The 24,766-nt window shown below is 43.8% G+C and overlaps 1 protein-coding gene across 7 annotated transcripts in view; it reads left to right on the forward strand.

Moving 5' to 3' along the window:
* Positions 1 to 24,766, forward strand: part of WIZ (WIZ zinc finger) — a 130,128-nt gene that overhangs the window by 100,710 nt on the left and 4,652 nt on the right. For 6 of the 7 annotated variants that reach the window (XM_068274560.1, XM_068274556.1, XM_068274559.1 and 3 more), the window contains 4 exons: positions 13,655 to 14,008; positions 17,272 to 18,111; positions 21,105 to 21,455; positions 21,565 to 21,754. In XM_068274560.1, coding sequence (XP_068130661.1) covers positions 13,655 to 14,008; positions 17,272 to 18,111; positions 21,105 to 21,455; positions 21,565 to 21,754 — 1,735 coding nt within the window. The remainder of the gene's footprint in view (positions 1 to 13,654; positions 14,009 to 17,271; positions 18,112 to 21,104; positions 21,456 to 21,564; positions 21,755 to 24,766) is intronic. The other variant, XM_068274562.1, reaches the window with a different exon arrangement.

Consider the following 24,766-nt stretch of genomic DNA (forward strand, 5'->3'; position numbering starts at 1 on the left):
TTGCACAAATCACATTGCATTCCGTTCCCGATGACTATGGCACAATTGGCGGCAAGTGGAAATTTCTGCTTGTGTGATTGTAAGCAGCAATGGGAAAGGGCCCTAAGCCAGTGCCTCTAAGGCCTGGTAAGCGCCATGCCATTTCTGATCAAGAAAGTAATCGAAATGGGCAAACATACAGCCTACTGACTGCCAGTGACAGATCCTAGCTCTAACTCGATCTATATCCATTGAAAATCTGCTTAGAATTTGAAGAAAAATCTTGCGTGTGTGCTAGCTTCTATGTTCGAGCAATGCCAGATCTGAATATCGATCTGATCACTCGCTCAGTTTCTAAAGTGAAAATTGTCGTGTGTGCCAGGCTTTACATAGTGACCAATAGGTGTGACACTTTGCAATTATACTTTTAGTCTAAAATTAAAGCTTTTTACACACACCTCACTAAAGTTGGACAAGGCTGGTGATAACGACCGCCTCAGCTGACAATCAGGTGTGTGTATGGCAGCCAGCAACCCCCAACCTGTGAATGATCTGCCGGGTGGATCTATTCAACCCCAGCAGCGGGGATGATCCAATTGTTTGTGCCGCTCGCGATGCTTGTCATCCCTCTGTCGTCCCCCCTGCATAGCAACACAGCTGACATGCGTGTGCGCAGCCTGGCCCAGCGATGTTGCCAAAAGGGAACCGCACCTGATCTCGGAAGGGTGACATCCATTGGCAATATGTACGCACCCTAAGGCTCAACACACACCATACAATCTTAGTTGTTCAATCTTACCACTTTCATGTAGTGTAAGAGCTTATCCAATCAATCATACTAGGTATTTTCAATCTGTTGGCCCTTATACTACATAGATTTGGTAAATCTGTACAACCAAGATTGTATGGAGTGTTGAGCTTAAGATTCTGTGGAGAGTTCTAGCAATGATGACAGCTACTAGTTTGAAGCATATAAAGGTGTTCAGGGTATTTTTACACAGTTATTCTACAGTTACACAACTTGGAGGGTGGCAGGCATTAGTCTTAATACCCAAGGCCATAATAAACTATACAATATTTCTGGCTTTGCTAATGTACCTCATTGCAGAGGTTAGTATGTCAGTAAGAGGCATGATGATTACATTTTCAGTTTATAGGCTAATAAGTTTATATCATGTACTTAATGGAGATGAGGGTAAATTAAATGGAAGTATACTGATATTATTCAGGATCCAATTTTAAGAGCTGTTAAGCACACTTAAGTTTGTTTACACTAACCGTTCAACTTTTTGTTGAGCTTCTGATATGGATGCATTTATTTTACTTAAAATGATCCTTAAAGGGAGTCTGAAGTGAGAATGAAAATAAAAAAATACTCCCCTAACTAGAACGAAGGCTCAGGGTCCTATAATGCCTTCCCGTTCCCCCACAGGCTCCCCCGTTAGCAGTGTGTGTGTGTGTGTGTGTGTGTGTGTGTGTGTGTGTGTGTGTGTGTGTGTGTGTGTGGTGTGTGTGTGTGTGCGCGCTGACGGACTTCGGGAGCCTGAGTGCTCCCGAAGACTGCTGAAGTCTCCCATGGTGGGAGATTGATGCAGAGGAGCCTACGTGGGAACGAGGACACCGTGAGAACAGTAAGGCTCTATAGGTCCCAAAGACTTCCCTCTCCTTAGATCTATATATCTCTCTATATATATCATTTTTTTATTTTAATCACTTCAGACTTCCTTAAATGTTTTATGAATGTAGGTTGACTGGCCCTTTAAGGGCTCATTCACACCAATAACATGCATGGTAGCGCATAGCACCATATTGTCGCATGCATTGCTGACGTATTCAGAAGTGGGGCTTGAACCTACCTGTACATCAAAGCACTGCAAGAAAGAATTTGTGCACTGCGCTGAAGTGTTTAGTTCAGAGCAAAAATCCAGAAAGCAGCCGTCTGGGTTAATGAGTGCAGTGCTCCGCTCAACCATGCCTGCCATGTGAACGAGCTCTTGTTCATTTTTTCATCATTGTTTGGTTTGTGCATGTTTTGACCAAGTTCACAATTTTATTTTTTCATTAATATAGCTAGACACGCAGTATGTGTTATACTAACTGGCTTTATTCCGCAACTAAAAACTACAGCGCTTACTCAATCCGAAATAAATTGCTTTGTTTGGAGGTGGGCTGGCTTTGGTGCCTTTCACTTCATGTCTACCAACCTGTTTTTTCTTTTCTTGCGATTGCTTCAAGGAAATCCTATGTAAATGTTGGCACACAAAGTGGAAGAACAGGATTGGTGTATTTGCCTTGTAGCAAACTGCTTTTTTTTTTTTTCTTTTCCTCTTCATGCAATATAAATCATCAATTGTAGAAGTGACTTTAAACAAAGCAGTAGGAAGACGGGAACAGTCTAGGGGTGGGTTTCTTTAAGAAGCATAAGAAACCCTTGAAATGTGCCTTTTTTTTTTTTTGTAATGTAAACCATTTACATCATTGTTAGCATCCTGATGCACAATGGTGCTCACACACAGCTGACTTTTTTTCATTTAGAAATCAGGGCATTGGATTCACCCAGTTGACTCCAAAGGACTCCTGAAGTGAGAGGGATATGGAGGCATCCATATTTTCCAACAGTACCAGTTGCCTGGCAGTTGTGGCTAAAATAGTGTCTGAATCGCACACACCTGAAACAAGCTTGCGGATAATTCAGTCTGACTTAAAGCGGAACTGTAAATTGTTATAAAACAAAGCTTTTCACTTACTTGGGGCTTCTGCCAGCCCCATGCAGCCTTCCTGTCCTGCGCCAGTCCTCCATAATACTCCATTCTCCTGCCGCCATCTACTTTCGTTACCACTGCGCCTGTGTGTACCGAGCCACGTGTCTACTTTTCCACGTTCCAGCTGTTGCAGGCTGGAACTTGTAAAAAGAGACGCGTGGCTTGGGGCGTGCAGGCGCAGTTGCCGCCGACGGTAAAAAAAAAAAAAAATTAGCTGGTGGCGGGAAAACTGGATCATGGAGGTCCGGCGGGGGACAGGAAGGCTGCACGGGGCTGGTGGAAGCCCCTGGTAAGTGAAACACTTTGTTTTATCTTAATTTACAGTTCCGCTTTAAGTCAGAATACCTTATCTGAAAGTTTATTCATGGTCTATGGCTGAACCGATTATGCTGGGAACACACGATCGACGGGAATCCGACGATTATTTCCAACATGTCCGCTTTTTGTTTCTGATTGATTAAGTTAGTGGAAAATGTATCCCTTCATCTTTCAGGAGCAGTTTGGACATACACACATGCAACTTACTGTCCTGTTGGATTACCCATCGATCGTGTGTTCTCAGCATTAGAGGCTGATTATCAGCATGATAGAGATAGACGGGAAATAAATGTTGTCCTCCATCTTATTCTCACTTCAGGTTTGCTTTAAAGGAAACGGAGCACACAAGAAAAGTTGCATTGAAAAGTTACGCTGGGGGGGGGGGGGGGGGGTTAGGGGGTGCATGATTGGTTACCTGTGGGGAGCTGTTCATGTAGCCCTTGTCCCTGTGACGGTCGCCATCTCGTCTGCAGCTGGTTGCACATCAGAGTTTAGAAGACGTTAGAATGAGCTTGATTTTTAGAGTGCAACTAAACCCAAAATTGATCAAGGCAAATACAGCTTGTGGGTGGGTCAATCATATATGACCACATAAAACCAGATGGAGGAACAGATGCCAATCTACATTTAGATACATGTATGCCATAGTCCAGGGATGCTGGGAAGTGTTGGCTGCAGTTCACAGGAAGTAGGTGTTGGGTAGCTGTAAGATTTAAGTTTAGAAACAGGAAGTTAGCCAGGCACGAGAGGTCTTGTGTCTGTATGGATAGTTGCAGAGCAGCAGACAAACATGGCCAACAATGTGTTTTTTGAATTTGAAAAGTTCTGCTCTATAAGGAGATAATCTGCATTAATCAACATAGCTACTTTTGAGAATTTGCCTTGTTCACTTTGGGGTTGTTGGGTTTTAACAGAATTATTTTGGAGGCTTTTTTTCTCTTTTGTCTATAAAATATAATTTCCCCCAGTGTTCGTTTTAAAATAACACTGTAGCAAACTTGAGCAATAAAAATTAAGCAGATGGTTAAAACAAACATGAATTTTCAGAGATTGCCTTCAGTGTAAACTGCTTGTGAAAACTATGACCAGGTCCAGAGACTATACCGCCATTTGCTCGCCTCTTTATCCATTGCCCAAGCCTTGCCATTGGTCCTTAATGCTTGGCATACACAGCTCATCTTTGCCGCTCGATTCTCCCGTTCGATCGTTTCGCCGCTCGATTCTGCAGTTGATTCTCTTATCTCCTGCTTGTTTTAATCTTTTTTCCATTCACTGCTATCACAAATTGAGCGGCGAAACAATCGAGCGGGAGATTGGACATTGCGGAAATTATCTATCGAGCAGTCTAAATGGCTCAAAAACAAACAGTGTATTCCCACCATTAGGGTCCATTCACACTTGCTGATCGCAAAACGCTAGCGATTTTGCTAGCGTGTTGCTCTGGCGGTTTTTGGCAATTTTTGTTAAACGATTGTGTTTTACGCTTCTATAGCACTAAAACGCGATCGCCGGGAAATCGGCTGAAAATGGTGCAGGCTTTGCATTTAGCTTTTTTGGGCGATTTGCGGCAATTGGTGCAAATTGTCCAAATGAAAACATTGTTTAGTTTATAGGGAATTAGAGTATTAAAACAAAAACAAAAAAGTATTTGGCTTGAGGAATGTCCTATAAACAATAGGAAAGGAACACAATTATGCAATGTGTAAAGGTTCGTCTCCAGGACCACTTTAAGCTTCAAGTTGAGTTGGCTTATTCTACCTGTTTGTGCTTTAATACATTAAAGTTTTTGGACGGTTTCTGAAAGTGTGATAGCTGTTGTGGATATTTAGGCAAGCATTCACTATTTGTTTGACCTTCCTCTATATAGCCTAGATTTAGCCAGCAATAGATGGCTTGTGTCCTGCATGTTGAAGATTTAAGGTGGCCATACACTGATAGATTTGCAGCAGATTCGACCATCAGATTTATGTCAGATGCCTGTCAAGTCGAATCTGACAGGAATCTATCTGATGTATGCCACACACTAGGAACAGATTTCCAATAGATTTCAGAATTAAATCTATTGGAAATCTACTGAAAATCAATCTAAACGCATTATTGCACCATTAGATCAAATTCAACTCTATGGGACATCGATCTGCTGCCAGCAGCAGATCGACCTAGATTTTCCATCCTGTCAGATCAAATCAATAGAAATCGGCTGAAAATCGATTTGCTGATTTGAAAGAATCACATTTTTGATTGATTCTATAGAATCGATTGATGGCTGAAATCAGTGTATGGGCCCCTTGAGCTGGGGAGTGACTGAATCTGCATAGAGACTAGACAGCAGTACAGAGGAAAATGTGGCTGAAGGTGGTAGCTTAGGGTAGTGACAAATGCAAAGAATGGAAATATGTTTCTTTAGCTTCAGTTGGCAGACAACCTCATCCATTTAGTCTTCTGTATAAAAGATGTGCTGGAGCTTGTCAGTAGAGATGGGAAGTTCGGATCTTTTCAATGATCCGGATGATTCGAATCGGATCATTGAAAAGATCCAGATCTTTGATCCGAATCTCGGATCATTTTACTACCAAAGCATTCGGGGGTGAAATGACTAGCAGGACAGGAGAAGGTGAGGGGGGTGGATACACAGAGAAGGGGAGAAGATGGACAGAGGGCAGGGAGTGGACAGAGCAGGGAGGAGGGACGAGCAGAGAGCAGAAATGTTTGCACACAATACCCACATGCTGCAATCATATACTTTACAATACTTTACTTTACATATATATACACACCTATATGCTCATCTGTATACTCTGAATGCAAACGTCGCACAGTGAAAGAAAGCATTCCCCAAAGCATTCCCAGAAGATAAGTGCAGCTATTTAGAGCCGAGTGCAGGAGGATCATATTGCCCTGCAATCACAGTGCCTGTAACGTTACTGAGCTGTGCTGAGCTAAAAGCTTCCAATGTGTTCACTGCGCACAACTACGAACAGACAGCCTATAATCAGCAGCACGTTATAGCCAGTATGTGTGCTCTACACATATCTGGCAGTGGCACCGATGTCCCCTCTCTCTCATCTACCTGTCTCCCTGCAAGGCTGGCTCCCATCCAACAGAGCGATCCATCTCTGCTCTGCTTCCAGGACCCCGCTGCCCGCCCCTTTTGAGAGCCGAATCACTCATTTTGATGATTCGGATGATTCGACTCACAAAATAGATTCGGATCAAAGATCCGAATGGTTAATGATCCGGACAACACTACTTGTCAGTACTATGCTGACACAGCTGCTATAGCTTCGTTTACAGGAAATGTAATTTCAAGACATTACTCTGTGAACAGGAAAACAGCTAGTGCAACGGGTCTGTATTGATGGGTATACATTATAAATATGAAAAAAGAATTATTTTTTTAGTTTACTCCGGGCGGGTGCTTTTAGAATTTGACTACTCAAATCATGGGTTTAGTTGGCCTTTAAAAGACAAGCTGTAGGTAGGTAGATAGATTAGTTCTTTTTGCAGCAACTAAGCAACCCAAAGTCTGTGCCCCACTAAAGACTACCTTTTAATGAAGTTTATTGGACTGGGCAGTGAATAAGAATACAGTGTAGCTGTACCTCAGTGGCCAAAGTGTTAAATTTACCTGTGTGACATTCACTCCACACTGCGCTCCATCCTTGCAATACATCCTTCTTCAAATCAGAAGTTCCAGCAGTGAAGCAGGAAGTAATTGGGTATGGAGTGTGGAGTAGACACCCCACTGGTAAATTAACCCTCTGTTCCATGGCAAACTGTTCAATCATTCCTACCTGCCAGTGATGCCTCTCCCCAAGTAGTATTCACTAAGCTGTGTAGTTGGCTCACAGAAATCAGTAAAAAGACCTTCAGTGTATCTTGAGCTTGACACTAGGATTAACGTTTGAACCTCTAGCTAAGTTAAAGCTGTGATTATCCCCAGTATTATGAGATGCATCAGGAAGGATTTTTTTGTCTTTTAAGAATGTAGATGCTTGCAATGTTGTTCCCTCCTACAAGTGATTTTCCTGCTCAGCTTTGCCTTGCATGGCATGTTTGTCTCCACTTTCCTCTCTGCTTTGTGTTTTTGCTGCAGCTACACACACTTCTGCTATTTCAGTAGGCTAGTCGGATCATGTGCCCTGTACATCATTGTTTATGCTATATTTCCTATGCAGAATAGGGTTCAAGCTTTTGCACCAATGGATTCTAATAAGGGTTTGTATATACAGTTGTGGCAGCTTTATTTACACATGGCTACATTCACCTTCTGTTGCAGGACTACAGTTTTCTCATGGTGACCTCATCTGGCAGGTGTAGGTAGTAAATCATGCAAGTACAGTCAAGTAAAAAGACTTTGTGGGCGGTCAGTGTTGGTTATAACTTTTATGCGACAGTGTGGGTGAGGCTGTACGGATGCACCACTAGCCTCAAGGCTAGCAACTTGTTTTGTTGCTATATGGGGTTGTTAATACAGAGTAGTGCACAAGGATTGCCAGAGTGGGTGGGGAGAACACTGCCAGCGCTAGACCAAGTCGATCAGCCTGGCTGGTTGCTTGCCGATGCATTAAGGCAACTCCAGTGCTGCTTTACACATGCTAGAGTTTCTTCAGAAGTGGCCAGTCACCTTTTTCATCATAAACATTTTTTTATTGGTTAACAGCATGGGGAAACTTACATCATCCACAAAACAAAATTTATATATCGTACATATTGGCAAGGGTAACATCCTTGGTAGCTAGTTTACCTCTTGACTGTCATTTACATAACCCTATAGGTAGACAGGGAGTGGAGCAGTGCTTTTCAGCGCTGCTAGATTTGGGCGCAGCCAGCGCCGCCATAGACTATAATGGCAATCAGTCTATAGCGGCGCTCAGTGAGTAACGTCTGCTCCGTCAGAAGACGGAGCCGAAGTTGCTTAAAAAAACACAATAATTCGGCTTCCAGCAGTCGCTGGAAGCCGAATTATTTCATTCCCCCACTATCCATGGCAGCCTGGAGGGGGAATAGTAATTAACGCCGCCGGGACTTGTGCAGAAGCAGGATTAGCCATATACCGCTGTATCCTGCGCCTAAGTCTACCGGCGCAGATTTCAAATGTACTCGACAGAGAGGTGCACCGCATTAGAAATTGACTGGCGGAACCAGATGGCCCCACGGGTCCTCCATCAGAATAATGCATATTCACAAATATAACAATATTAAGTATTCAGGAGTAAGTAAATGAATGAGAAAGCATAGAACATAAAAACAACATCATAACATAAAGTATAAACAACTATATGCCAAAAAAACCATATAACATTTCCACCATGAGAAAAAGCTGGTCTAATTACAGATAATTATAGTGAGACTTGACGACCTTTATGCCTTGTAGGAAGGCTCCTTAGTTATGCTATGTTCATAGGGAAGGTTATCATATCTCTAGAGAGGTAGATTAAAAGAAGTGGCCAGTCACCTTAATCTAGCCTAAAGTGCACCTGAAATGAGAAGCGTATGGTGGCTGCCTTGTTTACTTTGCTTTAACCCTTTTTTGTTCTGATCACCCCCGGAAGACAGCCAATGAACATATTTCCATCCTTCTGCATGCAGTGAGGAAGTTCCTCGCTACTCATGCAGTCTTTGTGCCGTGGTCGCATGGCTGTTGGCTGCCACTGGAGGGGGGGGGGGGGTAATTAGATACGGACGAACACACACAATGCTTCAAATAACTGTCACCTTGAGAAGTGGACTGTTCTGGCATCCAACGCTGTCATTGGCCTGACACGAAAACGATTGTCAGGTACTGCTAGTGAATAAGGAACATTATTTTTTTACACCTCCAAATATCGCATTCTTTTGCCAGCCTTTATCCTTCATGTATTAAATCAGTTGGAGAAAAAACATTAAAGCGGAATATAACCCTGCATTTCAACTTTGCTCTAAAACATTATTTACAGTATATTATATGCAACCAGCATTTTTTTTTTTTTTACTAGACCAGCATTGGAAGGGTTACACAGGGCTTTAAAGTTCCAGGAGATTTCTGCAGACGCATCCGAAGCTTCAGATAGTTACATTTTGTTTACATAAATGTATCTACCGTATTTTTCGGAATATAAGACGCTCCGGACTATAAGACGCACCTAGGTTTAGAGGGCAAAAACCAGGGAAAAAAAGATATACTAAGCCTGATGCGTCTATGGTCCAGGGGCATCTTGTAGATGTTTTCCTCCTGTCCCCCAGGGTGTCCTTCTCCTGTCTCAGTGGGTATCGTTCTCCTGTCCCCCTTGTGGCCTCCTCCTGTCCCCCCTTGTGGCCTCTTGTGCCCCCCCCTTGTGGCTTCCTCCTGTCCCCCTTGTGGCCTCTCTTGTCCCCCCCCTTTGTGGCCTCTCCTGTTCCCCCCCTTGTGGCCTCTCTTGTCCCCCCTTGTGGCCTCTCTTGTCCCCCCTTGTGGCCTCTCTTGTCCCCCCTTGTGGCCTCTCCTGTCCCCCCTTGTGGCCTCTCTTGTCCCCCCTTGTGGCCTCTCCTGTCCCCCCTTGTGGCCTCTCCTGTCCCCCCTTGTGGTCTCTCCTGTCCCCCCTTGTGGTCTCTCCTGTCCCCCCTTGTGGCCTCTCCTGTCCCCCCTTGTGGCCTCTCCTGTCCCCCCTTGTGGCCTCTCCTGTCCCCCTTGTGGCCTCTCCTGTCCCCCTTGTGGCCTCCTCCTGTCCCCCCCCCTCTGGCCTCCTCCTGACCCCTGTTGTGGCTTCCTCCTGCCCCCATTGTGGCCTTCTCATGTCCCCCCTTGTAGCCTCCTCCTGACCAACTTTGTGGATTCCTGCTATCCCCATTGTGTCCAGCCCATCCTCCTTCTGTGCCTCATTGTGCCCTCCTCCTGTCCTCCTTCATGGCCTCCTTTTCTCCTCTTGTCCCCTTGTGGTCTCCAACTGTGCCCTCTTGTGTCCTCTCCGTCTCCCTTTGTGGTGTCCCCCTTGATGTCCACCTCAAGTCCCCCTTTGTGGCCTTCCCCCATTACCGCGGGAATCACTCACCTGACTTGACCATGCCCGTGGTGATCTGCCGTCCTGGGTCCTCTGTGTGCCTAGCGTCGTCCTCCAGTCTTCCACTCACCCTGCAAAGTAATAAGGCAGCGGCAGGTGTTGCAGCCGCGGGCATCACTCACCTCGTCCTTGGAGCCCGCGAGATCAGCCGCTTGTCTGTGTCTCTCTCGCCTTCCCTCTAGTGTCGGTACTTCCTGGTCGCGTCATTACAGACGCGACGTCTGTAAAGACGCGACCAGGAAGTACCGGCACTAGAGAGAAGGCGAGAGACACACAGACAAGTGGCTGATCTCGCGGGCTCCAAGGACGAGGTGAGTGATGCCCGCGGCTGCAACACCCGCCGCTGCCTTATTACTTTGCAAGGGGAGCGGAAGACTGCACCGCACACACTGTAGTCCCACCCGGTGCCAATCCCCAGAAACCGATCGCGGAGCCCTGTAAAAGGGGGAGAACAGTGCCGCTCAGAGCCATGCAATGCTGACAGGCTGGCTGCCCGACACATTTACACGCCACCTGCACAGGCTGCCCGACACTGCCGCCAGACACCAGCATACACAGGTGACATTTCTGTACGATTTTTTCATTCTTTGGAATATAAGACGCACTGACTTTTTCCCCCCTCTTTTGGGGGAGAAAAAGTGCGTCTTATATTCCGAAAAATACGGTAAGTGTTGAATGTTACACACTTTGGCTGTCCTCCAGCTCAGAGAGAGTGAGTCACATTCAACACTTAGATACATTTATGTAAACAAAATGTATCTATTTCAGCTTCGGATTGTCTGCAGAAATCTCCAGGAACTTTAAAGCCCTGTGTAACCCTTCCAATGCTGGTCTAGTAAAAAAAAAATGCTGGTTGCATATAATATACTGTAAATAATGTTTTAGAGCAAAGTTGAAATGCAGGGTTATATTCCGCTTTAAATGGCATCTGAAGCGAGAAGTATATGGAGGCTGCCATATTCATTTCCTTTAACCAATACCAGTTGCCGCAGCCTTGCTGATCTATTTGGCAGCATTAGTGTCTGAATAACACCAGAAGCAAGCATGCAGCTAATCTTGTCAGATCTGACAATGTCAGAAACATCTGATCTGCTGCATGCTTGTTCAGGGTCTATGGCTAAAAGTATTAGAAGCAGACAGCAAGGTAATTGGTATTACTTAAAAGGAAAAACTATGGCAGCCTCCATATCCCTCTCACTTCAGTTGTCCTTTAACAGTGATAGTTGCCCTTTTAAGCCATGCTTGTTCAAGGTCATGGCCAAAATAGAGGCAGAGGATCTGATTGCCAATCGATTTTTCATGCGCTTCTACGGAAAAATAGTTTGAAAAATCAGATTGGACATGTTGCAAATCGATCTGACAGTAAATCAGCCAGAAAATATCATTGTGTGTACCGGGCATAACCAACTAGAACAGATACCATTAGGGTTGCCACGGTATACCGGGGTTTGATAGTGCACGGTAATCATACCATGCACAATCGCGTTATACCGGTTTCCGCGGTATAGGCGGGGATGCGATACAACAGCTGGCACACAAACAGTGGTGGGATTTAACACCTCTTCCTTCTGCCTGCTCTTGCGTTTCATTTCCCTTTAACAGTGCCCCCTGGGGGCGCTGGCTAAACCCAACTCTGGCTATCTATGCTGCGGCCACCTATTACTGGCTACACCCATCCCTGGCTAGCTATACTGGGGCCACCTATTACTGGCTACACTCATCCCTGGCTACCTATACTGGGGCCACCTACTGTATTACTGGCTACACCCATCCCTGGCTACCTATACTACACCCGCCTATTACTAGCTACACCCATCCCTGGCTAGCTATACTGCAGCCACCTATTACTGGCTGCACCTATTCCTGGCTACTTATACTGGAGGCACCTGTACCTAAATAGCTAAACTGTAGGCACCTATACTTGGCTACCATACTGGGGGGGTTAGGAAGTGGAGCTCTGTAAAAACGGTGCCGGATATTAAGGCGCAGCCAGTGCCGCCATAGGTGGTAATAGGAATTACGGCTATAGTGGTGCTCAGTGAGTAATTAGGGTGCCGGCAAGACAGAGCACAAATTACTATAAAAACGCTGTAATTCGGCTGCCAGCAATAGATGACAGCCGAATTACATCTTTCTCCACTATCCATGGTGACCTGGGGGGGATAGTATTTAATGTTGGCAGGTTTTTTGCAGGAGCAGGGTGAGCTGTTTTGCAGCTTTACCCTGCGCTTAAATCTTCCAGTGGATGAATCATAGGTATGCCGAAGGAGTAATTCACATCTTACAACCATGCGGGGGGGGGGGTTGGTCAGGGTATGGGGGGGTAGCACATTATTTGTAAGAGGGCGGCCGGGATCCAAATAATTGTATTATACCGTGATACCGTCATACCATGGTATTTTATCATTTTCATACTTTTGCAACCCTAGATATCATATATAAAGCAGATTTTTATCTTGGTGGAGGGTTTTTTTACACTTCAGGTGCAATTTTTTTTTTTTTTTTTTTTAAATGTTCAGGATAACTTCAATATTAAACCCAGTTAAGTCTAGGAACTTTCTGTCCAGAAAACAGGAAATGGAATTGCAGGAGCCGGACAGGTAATTTTTAATATGTTACAAGATTTACAATGCACAAATCATACATTGCTAATTAATGCAAATTATTATGCTTAATGATCAAGTTTTAGAAATATGGTCACCATAGAAGGCTGCTTGCCATGTGTTAAATGCTCTGTTGCTTCTGTCTATACCCATCCTCAACCTGGGCCTCCTTTTTATAACATTTTAGAGTAGAAATTTCGAATAACAGCTTAATTATTTAGGAAGCAATCAGTTTTGTTTTGTTTTTGTTTTTAAGCTCTTGTTAAGGAGTCCCAGTGTGTCTATTGGTGAAAATAATTTTAACGCCCTTCAAATTATAAGATGACCAGACTTCTGATTGATGTAAACATTTAATATGGGAAGTCTTATTTTTGCTTTACTACACGGTGCCTAACTTCATCATAAAAAGTAGATTCTATTCTTCCTGTTTGTGAAGAATCTCGCTGCCTCCTGTCCACACTCTGAGGGTGACTAAACGATAGTCAGGAGTAATTGATGCAGGTTGAGATGAGTAGGGATGGTCCATGAGATGCAATTTTGAGTTGATGCCGCATTATGCAAATGTTGTATGCAAATATATGCAGCTGGAAAATGAACAAATCAAATCCTGCGGAGGTAAAATTCAATTGGTCCATTTTCAAGCAGCTTAAATTTGCCCTATAAAATTTACATAATCCATCAATTTGAAATTTGCATTTCATTTATGAGATTTTTCACCACCTCACAGTGCTATCTGCAGGAAGCCAACCCTGATCACCGTTTGAATGTTCTTTTTTTTTTTTTTTTTTTTTTTATCTGCTGTAAGAGTAGTAAAACAAAAATATTACTGGGTGTTTCCTTATACATAATATAGGAAAGACAGTCTGGTCATCTTAAAATATTGCAACACATCTAAATCTGTTGATATCCCATTGTGTAGTATTTGCTGCCACCTTTTCAAGATGGCGATTTTGTTTGTCATCCACTTCTCTAGCCCCGAGCTCGGAAGTAGTCCGCTGCGAGTTCTGCGGCGAATTCTTTGAGAACAGAAAGGGCCTGTCGAGCCACGCACGCTCCCACCTGCGCCAGATGGGCGTCACAGAGTGGCATGTCAACGGCTCACCCATCGACACCCTGAGGGAGATCTTGGCTAGTGGGACCTGTCCCAGAACGGGCACCAGAATCGGAGGTCACAGCTCGGAGAAGCGCCTCCCTCATCATCCTCCCTCTTCCCCATCCGGTTCCCACCCTTACAGTGGGTTGGCTCCGGCAGTGCAACGCAAGCCTCATCGGCTTCCTACCTACCAGGCCAGTGAATGGTCCAACGAGCTTTCACCTTTAAACTTGTGTAAGTGGGCTGGTGACCCGCAGCTCTTCGTGTACTTGCTCATCTTCTTCATTGCTTCCCATCTTGTCTGCTTCATTCATATATTTAATTCAGACAACCCTGGCTTTCCCAAATAACCCTTGCGTCACTTGAGTCCAGACCATGATTGGGTCATGAGTTGGTTAAATTGTGTGTGCTCGTTGACTCCTAAGTTTTAGTGCAGTAGATTTTTGAAATGCATGAGACATATACTACTGTGTGGCTTACCGATACAAACACTTCTTCTGAGGCTTTTGCAACCCATGCATATTTTGGTTAGTCTACATGACCTGTTTTCAGAAATTGATATCACGTTTGGTACTTCAGGTTTTGATAGGTGCTTATCTCGGGTATCAACGTGTAACGTTTTCACACACGTAACCTGGTTCAGATTTCCATTTGACTCTTCAGAGATAGGTGATGACCTTTTTCACAAGACTGTCATGAAAACATCTATAGTTCCATTGTTGGTCTCTTTCGGAAACTGCATTGTAAATTCTGGTCCTCTGGATGTGCACTTGAGACTTTCACCTGAAACAAATATGCAGACCAGGAATATGAGAATATCTGATTTCCATGCTTGTTCCTGGTGAGATTCAAACATTTAACCAGAGGTATACTGTAGCATTTTCTTGGACAGCAATGCTGATCATGTAGATTACCTGCCATTCCTTTCTTAAGTTATAGACATGAAATGTTCTGCAAGTGGTAAAATGACCAGTACCTTCTGATCTACCATTTGTGGTCGTTGCAGACTGCTTAAACAAGGCTGTATGTGTGGAGGCACGCCATTTACCAAGGGCTGACATTGCAATTAGATATGCATCCATTGTCCCCCAAAAACTGTCCTATCTGGTCACTTTTAGGCTGTGAGTGTGAGCAATTGTTCCTCAGACGTGGCAGTGATTGATCAGACAGGAATCGATGGATAAAATTGCTAACCAAAATATTGTCAATGGTCAGCATAACAATTGCAACTCCAAATCTACCAGAGTGGATCTTAGTTGGTGTGATACAGCCTGCCTTCCCACATCCTTTGCGTTCCATGGCAAGTACAGCAGTGGTTGGCTGTCACACCAAGGAAAACTGAGAGCTGGTGTTACATTTTTCCACCTAAAAGGAAAAAATCCATTTTAAAGTGAACCCAAATTAAAAATACAAGATTTCAGAAATAAAATCTATTTTCTAAATTATAATAATAGCAGCCTTTTTTCAGCTGCATGATGACAAATATAAAATATTTTACATTTATTGGAGGAACCCCTCCCTTCCTTTCAAATTACCGGGACAAAATCCGGCAAACTGATGGAGTAAGTGGTGTCTGGCAATGGAGGAATTGCTAATGGCTGCCCCCAGTATAACCCTAGCTATGAAGAGAAGGGTGAAAAGCATGCACTGAAATGCTCATAGGTTTGAAGGAGTGTTTATCTTTGCATGTGTCAGAGTGGTGCAACTAAATATTTTTAAATAAAAAAAAGTTTGGTTTGGGTCCGCTTTAAGTGGTATTATCATAAAAAAAAAAAAAAAAAATGGTTTTCCTCCTGAGCACAATAAAAATTACTATTAAACACTATAATACAAAATGAGTTTGTTTTTTTTCGGGCAGATGGTTTACAAGGTTATTTCCGACAGGTCTGAACTGTTTTTCAAAGTTTTTCTGATTGATTTGTATAGAAGTGATCAGAAAAAAAATTGAAATCAGATCTATCGAGCCATCTATCTGCCGAAAAAACTTTATCATGTATTCCCAGCATTAGACTTCTCTGACGTCCTTTTAAATGCATACTTGCACCTCACTGAAGCTGACTGCTGGATTCAGGACAAATGACCAGATATACTCCTAGAGAAGAAATTGTTGAGCAAGTAAGGGGGATAAAGTTCTCTGCCACCTCTCACTCCCCCGCCCCCTGTGTAAACTTTTATGCCTTGTTTACACAGTGTATATACTTACAGCTCAATCTGATAATTCTGGCCTGCATAGGCTGGCTTATCAATCAGCAGCTGCATGAAGTGAAAAGACAGGAATTTTAACCCTTGAAAACCATTCAGATGGTTTTAGCTGTTGAGTTTTATGTTGTTTAGACTGTAGATAAAATTTGACAATGCCACTTAAAAGTAGAGCTGGAAAAAATGAATACGGAACTCAATCTCCTTTAGCCAGCAAGACGTTCTAACTGCATTTACAGTTAGAAAAGAACTCAAAAGTTAGCTGAAACATTTAATCTTCAGCGATTTTGTTCAGCCCTGGTATAAAGCAAAGAGCAATATTGCAGCAACCAGTAAGGAATTCTCCTTTATTTATGACTACAGAAAACTGCTAATCAATAAACACATAACGAACAGCTACACCGAATTGTTTACTTTAGTTAAATGGAGGCCTTTGTGACCTGGATGTCCTTGTTCTCTCAGCTCGCTAGTGCTCTCTGGGTGGGGACAATAGTAGTAGTGTATGAGGAAATAAACTGGTTAATTGCTCCCTAATGCTGACACATTTTTGGTTGCTGCTGTAATGCATTTTGCTTCTACCTGGTTGTTGAAGTGACAATTTGCCTGTCATTTTTCATTATTATCCATAGTACTTTAGAACTTTGGCTTGGCTAAATACACCCCACAGTCACTGCTCCTCTTCACAGCATTCTTTGTGGTACATGTAAGGGTAATACAGGACATAAAAAAATGCATATATGACAAGATTCAATAGCCCGTTGTTTCGGGTTTTGAGTATGTTCATCTTTTCCTGTTTTTCCTGTAGCTTATAAGCCGAGGCAGATTTTGGTACAGACTGATTGTCCAGTGATTCATAGAGAGCACCAGACATCTTTTTTTGTGTTGTAGCCTGTTTTGCATAACTTTTTTTTTGATGAAACTTTTAGCCTTTAAGTTTTGTTGCCCTTTGGTAGTACAGAGGTATTGAAAAGGTTTGATGCAATCGATGAGCTTTATGCACCCTATTGTGCCATGTTTAACATTGGCCAGTTTTGAATTTGCCACTGTTTTTGCCAAGTGACTTTGCCATGTGCATGTGTGATGTGGTTTGTTAGATGTTGAAATTCTTTCATCTTGCATTTTTTTGTGTGTGATTACTGCGAAGTTAGTCTACTAACATTGTTTGACTGGTTTCTCCCCTTTTTCCTTTCTATCTGCCTTCCCCCCCACCCATCATTTTGTGCTTGCTTGGACTGTGCCCAAGCCTTGCCAATGTTCTGTTTGTATGTATTATTAACCAGATTTACTGTTCTTCTCAGCTTCTCAGTCAGACCCCACCCGGGACATCCGATGTGAGTTCTGCAATGAGTTTTTTGAGAACCGCAAGGGACTCTCTAGTCATGCACGTTCACATCTCCGTCAAATGGGTATAACGGAGTGGCACGTGAACGGCTCACCCATCGATACTCTGAGAGAAATCATACGCAAGAGGCGCCTGACTCCACAGCATCAAGTTTCTAACATCAAAAAGGAACCTCGTGGGGAGGATGAGCCACACAGCCCATCACATAGACTCTCACCTCTTGGTGTTGGGGCACCAGGGATGTCCCGAGATATTACTGTTTCACCTGCTAATCGTCCTCACAACAATTTCCTTTCACCAGTACCAACTAAAAGGCCAGCATCGCATGAACCTAGACTTACACAGTCTGAGCCAAAGGGCTATATGAGTACAGAGCCAAAGACTTGCAACCAGACTAAGTCCTTCATACAGGGTGACAATAGACCAAGATCCCTTGTAGCGGAGGAGAATCGGCCTAAGACTTACATGCATACTGATGGGAAACCCAAACAATTTTTACAAGGTGGTGAAGGAAGGCCAAAGACTTTTTTGCACGATGGAAGGCCAAAGGGGTTTTTACCAGGTGAACATAGACCGAAGCAATTTGTGCAAGGCGACGGCAAGCCCAAGAGCTATTTGCATGGTGATGGAAGGCCCAAGACTTTTGTGGCTGGAGAAAATAAGCCTAAACACTTCATGCAAGGTGACTCCAAGCCCAAGTCTTTTTCTCCAGATGGTAAGCCAAAGTCTTACATCCAGACAGAGCTGCCATTCAAGGTCAAAATGAAGGCTTCTCCAGAGAAACAAGTCACTAGCAGTAAGTATAGGTGTGAAAGTGCGACTTTGTGTGTATTAGATCAATGTTAATCAACATTATAGCATGTACCCCATTAATGACTGTGCTGACCAAGTACCCCCTATTGTGATTAACATATTCTCAAGTATGGTACTCCTTGACACATTTATTAGATTTCCATAATTGTGTATTAACACTTTTTAAAGCAAACCTGTGAGGTTTACAAACGCATAAGAGAGGTACTTCCCTTAGGAGAAGGAAGCCTCGGATCCTCCAGATGCTATCCCTGTCTCCCTACATCGCTACCTTCCAGCACTGTGTCCTCCTAAAGGTTGCCACAATACGCCTACATGTTACCATGGACCTGCTTGGAGTTTGGCAGAAAAAGCTAAGCCTGATCGGGTCCATGCTACTGCGCATGTGCAAGGTCTTGTTGACTGTTTTACGGTGGGAACTGCGCAGGAATGAGATGATGGACTGGGAAGCCTCTGGTTTATGCAGAGGCTTCCCTCTATTGAGTACCCATTTGAGGCACATTTTATCATACAGGTATAAGTTATCATTTTTCATCTAAAAACGTATTACAATGTATAAGCTTGGACAAATTCTAGCAACCTCTAAGCGCACATAAAGTAGCCCATGGGGTACCTGCACATTGGACTCTCTTCACAAAACTTCTCATAAATGACTTATCACTAGAGATGAGCCGAAATTTTCGAAATTTCGAACTGCTTTTATTACGAATGCGAAATTTAACATTACGACCCAAATTCGTAATTTCGTAATTAATTTTCAAATCGTAATTTACAATTTCGTAATCGAAATTTCACTCCCGTAATGACGAATTTCGTGTCTCCAACCGAAATTTTACTTTTTCAGGTTTGTAAAGGTTTCTATCCCTCTAGATGCCTAAAATGAATAGGCCAGCCTCCTCCTCCTCCTCCTCCTCCTCCCTCTCTCTCTCTCCCTCCCTCTCTCTCTCTCTCTCTCTCTCTCTCTCTCTCTCTCTCTCTCTCTCTCTCTCTCCAGAGATTTGTAGTATTTCAAAACCATACTCACATTCATGACATGTCCAGGGATCAAACCCAGGCCAACCACATGGAAGACAGCTATGCTCACCACCATACCACCAAACACACACTAAATAGACTGCTAACCTAAATCTTACTTGTAGACAGTCATATGAGACACATGCTGGGTGCAGGGCTTTGTGATTGGACCATGCGATAGTGAGGTGCAAAAATGAAATCATGCCTAGCAGAGGATGGTTTCACAGTGCTAAATGCTAGGCTGGCTGTGGTGCAATTGGTTAGTGTGTCTGGCTGGTAACAGCAAGGTTACAGGTTCAATTCCATCCAGGCATGTCTTTTCCTTTTGCGTTCAACAGTTGTCCAAACAGAGCCAACAGAGCCCCAGATAGCCATGTAGAGTTAGGTCACAGCTAGCCTGGCTGTGGTGCAATTGGTTAGTGTGTCTGGCTGGTAACAGCAAGGTTACAGGTTCGATTCCATCCAGGCATGTCTTTTCCTTTTGAGTTCAACAGTTGTCCAAACACCGAGCACAAAGTTTTGCATGCGTAAAGTTTTACGCACGCAAAATACCCCATGGGGTTCAATGGCGCAGCGCGCGCACGCAAAAGGAAAAGACATGCCTGGATGGAATCAAACCTGTAACCTTGCTGTTACCAGCCAGACACACTAACCAATTGCACCACAGCCAGGCTAGCTGTGACCTAACTCTACATGGCTATCTGGGGCTCTGTTGGCTCTGTTTGGACAACTGTTGAACGCAAAAGGAAAAGACATGCCTGGATGGAATCGAACCTGTAACCTTGCTGTTACCAGCCAGACACACTAACCAATTGCACCACAGCCAGGCTAGCTGTGACCTAACTCTACATGGCTATCTGGGGCTCTGTTGGCTCTGTTTGGACAACTGTTGAACGCAAAAGGAAAAGACATGCCTGGATGGAATCGAACCTGTAACCTTGCTGTTACCAGCCAGACACACTAACCAATTGCACCACAGCCAGGCTAGCTGTGACCTAACTCTACATGGCTATCTGGGGCTCTGTTGGCTCTGTTTGGACAACTGTTGAACGCAAAAGGAAAAGACATGCCTGGATGGAATTGAACCTGTAACCTTGCTGTTACCAGCCAGACACACTAACCAATTGCACCACAGCCAGCCTAGCATTTAGCACTGTGAAACCATCCTCTGCTAGGCATGATTTCATTTTTGCACCTCACTCTATCGCATGGTCCAATCACAAAGCCCTGCACCCAGCATGTGTCTCATATGACTGTCTACAAGTAAGATTTAGGTTAGCAGTCTATTTAGTGTGTGTTTGGTGGTATGGTGGTGAGCATAGCTGTCTTCCATGTGGTTGGCCTGGGTTTGATCCCTGGACATGTCATGAATGTGAGTATGGTTTTGAAATACTACAAATCTCTGGAGAGAGAGAGAGAGGGAGGAGGAGGAGGAGGAGGGTTGGTTGGTTATTCATTTTAGGCATCTAGAGGGATAGAAACCTTTGCAAACTTTAAAATACTAAATTTCGTAATCGTAATTACGAAAATTTGCGTAATTTGCAAAAATTACGAAATTTCGATTACTGCTAAAATCGTAATTGTAGTAATTTCGCGAAATTTCGGAAATTCGTAATTAGGTCATTACGCTCATCTCTACTTATCACCTAATTGATAAAAATAACCTTTCAACACATTTCCAAGAAAAATAATCAAAGTAAGTTGTTCATGAATAACTTCATATCTGTATTACTTTTTTTTTTTTTTTTTTTTTTTTTTTTAACCTTAATTACTGGTATATTACATTTTTGCTCTTTGGGAGCTTAAAGTAACATAGATAAGGTGAAAAATCTTTGTAAATCATGCCCAATGTGTTGAGAACCAATGTATTAAATTATTTTTAATGTTTTCCACATCTCATTTCTCTCCCACATTTTGTGCTCCCTTCTCCCTCTTTTCTATATTTACTACTGTCCTGATTGCTAGTGGAGGCTTGCTGTGAGCTTTGCGGATTGATCTTTGAGAATCGGAAGGCCTTGGCCAGCCATGCAAGAGCTCATCTTCGACAGTTCGGTGTAACTGAGTGGTGTGTCAACGGTTCCCCCATTGAAACCTTACGAGAGTGGATGAAGCAGAGACCACAGAAGGCTGGAGCCTATCTAAATTACATCCAGGGGCGGCCTTTCTCCAAAAAGTTCAAGCGTGCTTTACAGACTCAAAAATCTGGGCCAGAGAAGGAGAGCCCAGCAGCTACTCCAGTAAAAGTGGTGGAGAAGGATACCAGTCCTACAACACCAAGTTCAACGGCTGAAAAACCAGCAGAGTCGCAAGGGCAGAGTAAGTGTGGTGCAAGAATTATTGTGATGGTGGCTTTAGTGTCTTGTGAGTATACGTTTTTACCTATATTTTTGTTTCTCTTTTCTTTTTTTTTTTCTTTGTTTTACAGAAACTGAACGGCGTCACTCTAAGACATCAGAGTTACCACCATCTCGGGAAGAATCCGTATCTGAATCGGTATCCAAAAACGATGACTCGCGACCTCCTGCAAGAGCACGACCTGTTCCCTCACTTGTACCTAGGCCTCCCCAGACCTCTTTAGTCAAGTTTGTGGGGAATATTTATACTTTAAAGTGCAGGTGAGATTTTTTTTTTTTCCCTTAGTGTTAAAGAGACACTGAAGCGAAAAAAAATATATGATATAATGAATTGGTTGTGTACTATGAATAATTACTAGAAGATTAGCAGCAAAGAAAATATTCTCATATTTTTATTTTCAGGTATATGGTGTTTTTTTCTAACATTGCAACATTCTCTAATATCTGCAGATTACACAATACTCAGCATTCAAAATGATTCTTTCAGAGCAGTCTGTGAACTAATGACCTCTCCTCTGGCAGAGAAAAAGTAAACAGTTGAGATAATAAAAGTCAGAAGACAGCCCTCTCCACGACTTTTGAAAGTCGTAGAAATGAATGGCTTTTTTGCATAGAGAGAACAACTGGAGTTTCTTAATTCTTCCTGTACTGGAAACAATTAGACTGATGTATCTGATCTTAATGTTTTATTTCTTAGCTGTACTACACATACAGATCATAATATCATAATTTTTTTTTCGCTTCAGTGTCTCTTTAAGTCTGTTATTTTCTTAAAGGGAACCAGAGACGCCAGAAAAAAAGATTTTATACATACCTGGGGCTTCCTCCAGCCCCATACGCACGGATCGCTGCCACGCCGCCGTCCTCCGCTCCCTGTATCCACCGGTTCCGGGTCCCGTAGTTTCGGCCAGTCGGCGGCAGCACGCGGCCTATTGTCCGCATCACAGGGGCTCCCAGCATACCCTTACGCGTGCGGCTGCATTTTGTGCAGCCGCACGCGTAAGGATATGGAGGGGGCCCCTGATCATGCGGACAATTGGCCGCGTACGCCGGAAGTGACGGGACCCGCTACCCAACAGATCCAGGAAGCGGAGGATGGCGGCGTGGGAGCGATCCAGGCTTATGGGGCTGGAAGAAGCCCTGAGAACTCCATATAAAATCAGTGCAGCTTGTTACAGAAGCCATTTGTAATTTAAAGATACTAAATACGTAGATTTTTATTTTGTATCCAGATAGGCTTCAATTCATCAAAGGCTGTTCGATAACAAAATCTAAGTCGTTAAAATACCCCATTCGGTATTTTACACTTGTGTGTGCGCTAATTCATCAATATTTTCACATTTGCGGTAGATGTTTGTTAAAGAGAATCTGTACTGTGAAAATCTTACATAAATAAAAGCACCAGCCTGTAGTCTTCTCTAGCCCCCTCTGTGACCTTTTCGCTGCTCCTGCTGCTTTCTTGGTGATAAAATCACTGTTTTATTCATTGTTTTTGTAAACAATGAAGATGGCCACCAAACAGGAAATACATCATTAGAGCAGGTGCCCATTTGCAGAAGAGGCTCCTCTCAAACTTCACTGCTGTAATATTTCTCCCACTTGTTGCCTTGGTTGCTTGTCTGGGCTTTGAACTGATCTTTCGGCACTCACAGCTGTTCACAAGGTCACAGACAAACTGGCTGTGAGCAGAGATGCCGGCTGTGACTCGTACTCAAAGCACACACACACACAGCCTGCAGGGGGCATGGGGGAGGTGTGCATAACTTCTCCCTATCACAGCACATTCCTCTCTGGGCTGACAAGGATCGACAAAGGAAAGCAGATCAGATATAATACAGACAGTGCAACTAGAAAAGGATGCAGTAAGCCAGACCACATTAGAACAGGTTTAGGAACGTATAGGATAGAAGAAATAAGGCTTAAAATTTTGTTAGTCTCTAAGTTACCAAACTACTACGGCTTCAATTCATCAAAGGCTGTTCGATAACAGCAGAGCAGCTTGGAGTGTCTGTGTTACAAGCTGCCCTGAGGCATTTACAATAGAAAGAATCCCGGCATCCCTTTTGAAGTAAACATTTTTTGATATATATTCTGTTTTTTTTATACTGCCTCTGCTGCTCTGAATCTGTCAATCAGTCTTTCTTAAAGGGAAGGTCCAAGCAAAATAAAAACATGAGTTTCACTTACCTGGGGCTTCTATTAGCCCCATGCAGCCATCCTGTGCCCTCCTAGTCACTCACTGCTGCTCCAGTCCCCCGCTGGCAGCATGCCGACCTGGGAGGTCGGCGGGTCGCATTGCGTACATTTTTACGCATACCCGCTAGTGCAGGAACATCAACACATACATTTTTACGCGTTAGTGGTTCAATGCGTAAAAATGTAAGCATTGAACCACTAACGCGTAAAAATTTATGTGTTAATGTTCCTGCACTAGTAGGTATGCGTAAAAACGTAAAATCGCTTGGGTTGTAGGTCCCTGGTGAATAATCCACCTTCTCTATGTACTGCTGTGTGCTCTGGAATGTATAGATTAGTAATGCTCAACGGGAGACTGGGAGGAAGTTCTATCCAGCACTGTAGTGTACTCAGTTTATTTGTGTTGATACATTAACCTTTTCACCTCTAAGGGTTTTTCCTCTTAAGGACAATTGTCCCCCGTTGCATGTGTGCACGTGAACAGGGAGCGACAGCTGTCCACACGTCTCGCCAGAAAGGCAGAGACGCGGCGGAAGCTGTTTGTGAATGGAGCATCCCCTGGCCGGATGCTCCATTCACTTGCGTAGGTCTCCTGCCGCAAGCACGCATACTCACGCGGGACGAGCGACAGTTCCGGCGAAGCTGCGGCGACAGCTGTAGCCGGCGATTGAACATGTTCAATCGCCTGGCGACAGCTCCGACGGGCGACGGTTCGGGGCGCGCGTGTAATACACGTGGGCGACCTGCCGCCGCAACACGCGCGTGCCACTTGGTTGCGGCGACGGCCGTACCCCGTGTGTATGGGCCTTAAGAAAACCAGGGCAATTTTCACCCGTCAGCGCTCCTTCCATTCATTCACCTCTAACTTTATTACTACTTATCACAACGAAACAATCTATATCTTGTTTATTTCGCCACTGATTAGGCTTTCTTTGGGGGGTTCTTTTTGTTAAGAATTATTTTATTCTAACTCAGTTTTAAAGGGAACCTTAACTGAACGGGGGGTAAAGAGTTTCACTTACCTGGGGCTATTACCAGCCCCCTGCAGCAGTCCTGTGCCCTCGGCGCCGCTCTGGA

The sequence above is a fragment of the Hyperolius riggenbachi genome, chromosome 3 (assembly GCF_040937935.1).
Source record: "Hyperolius riggenbachi isolate aHypRig1 chromosome 3, aHypRig1.pri, whole genome shotgun sequence".
NCBI lineage: Eukaryota > Metazoa > Chordata > Amphibia > Anura > Hyperoliidae > Hyperolius > Hyperolius riggenbachi.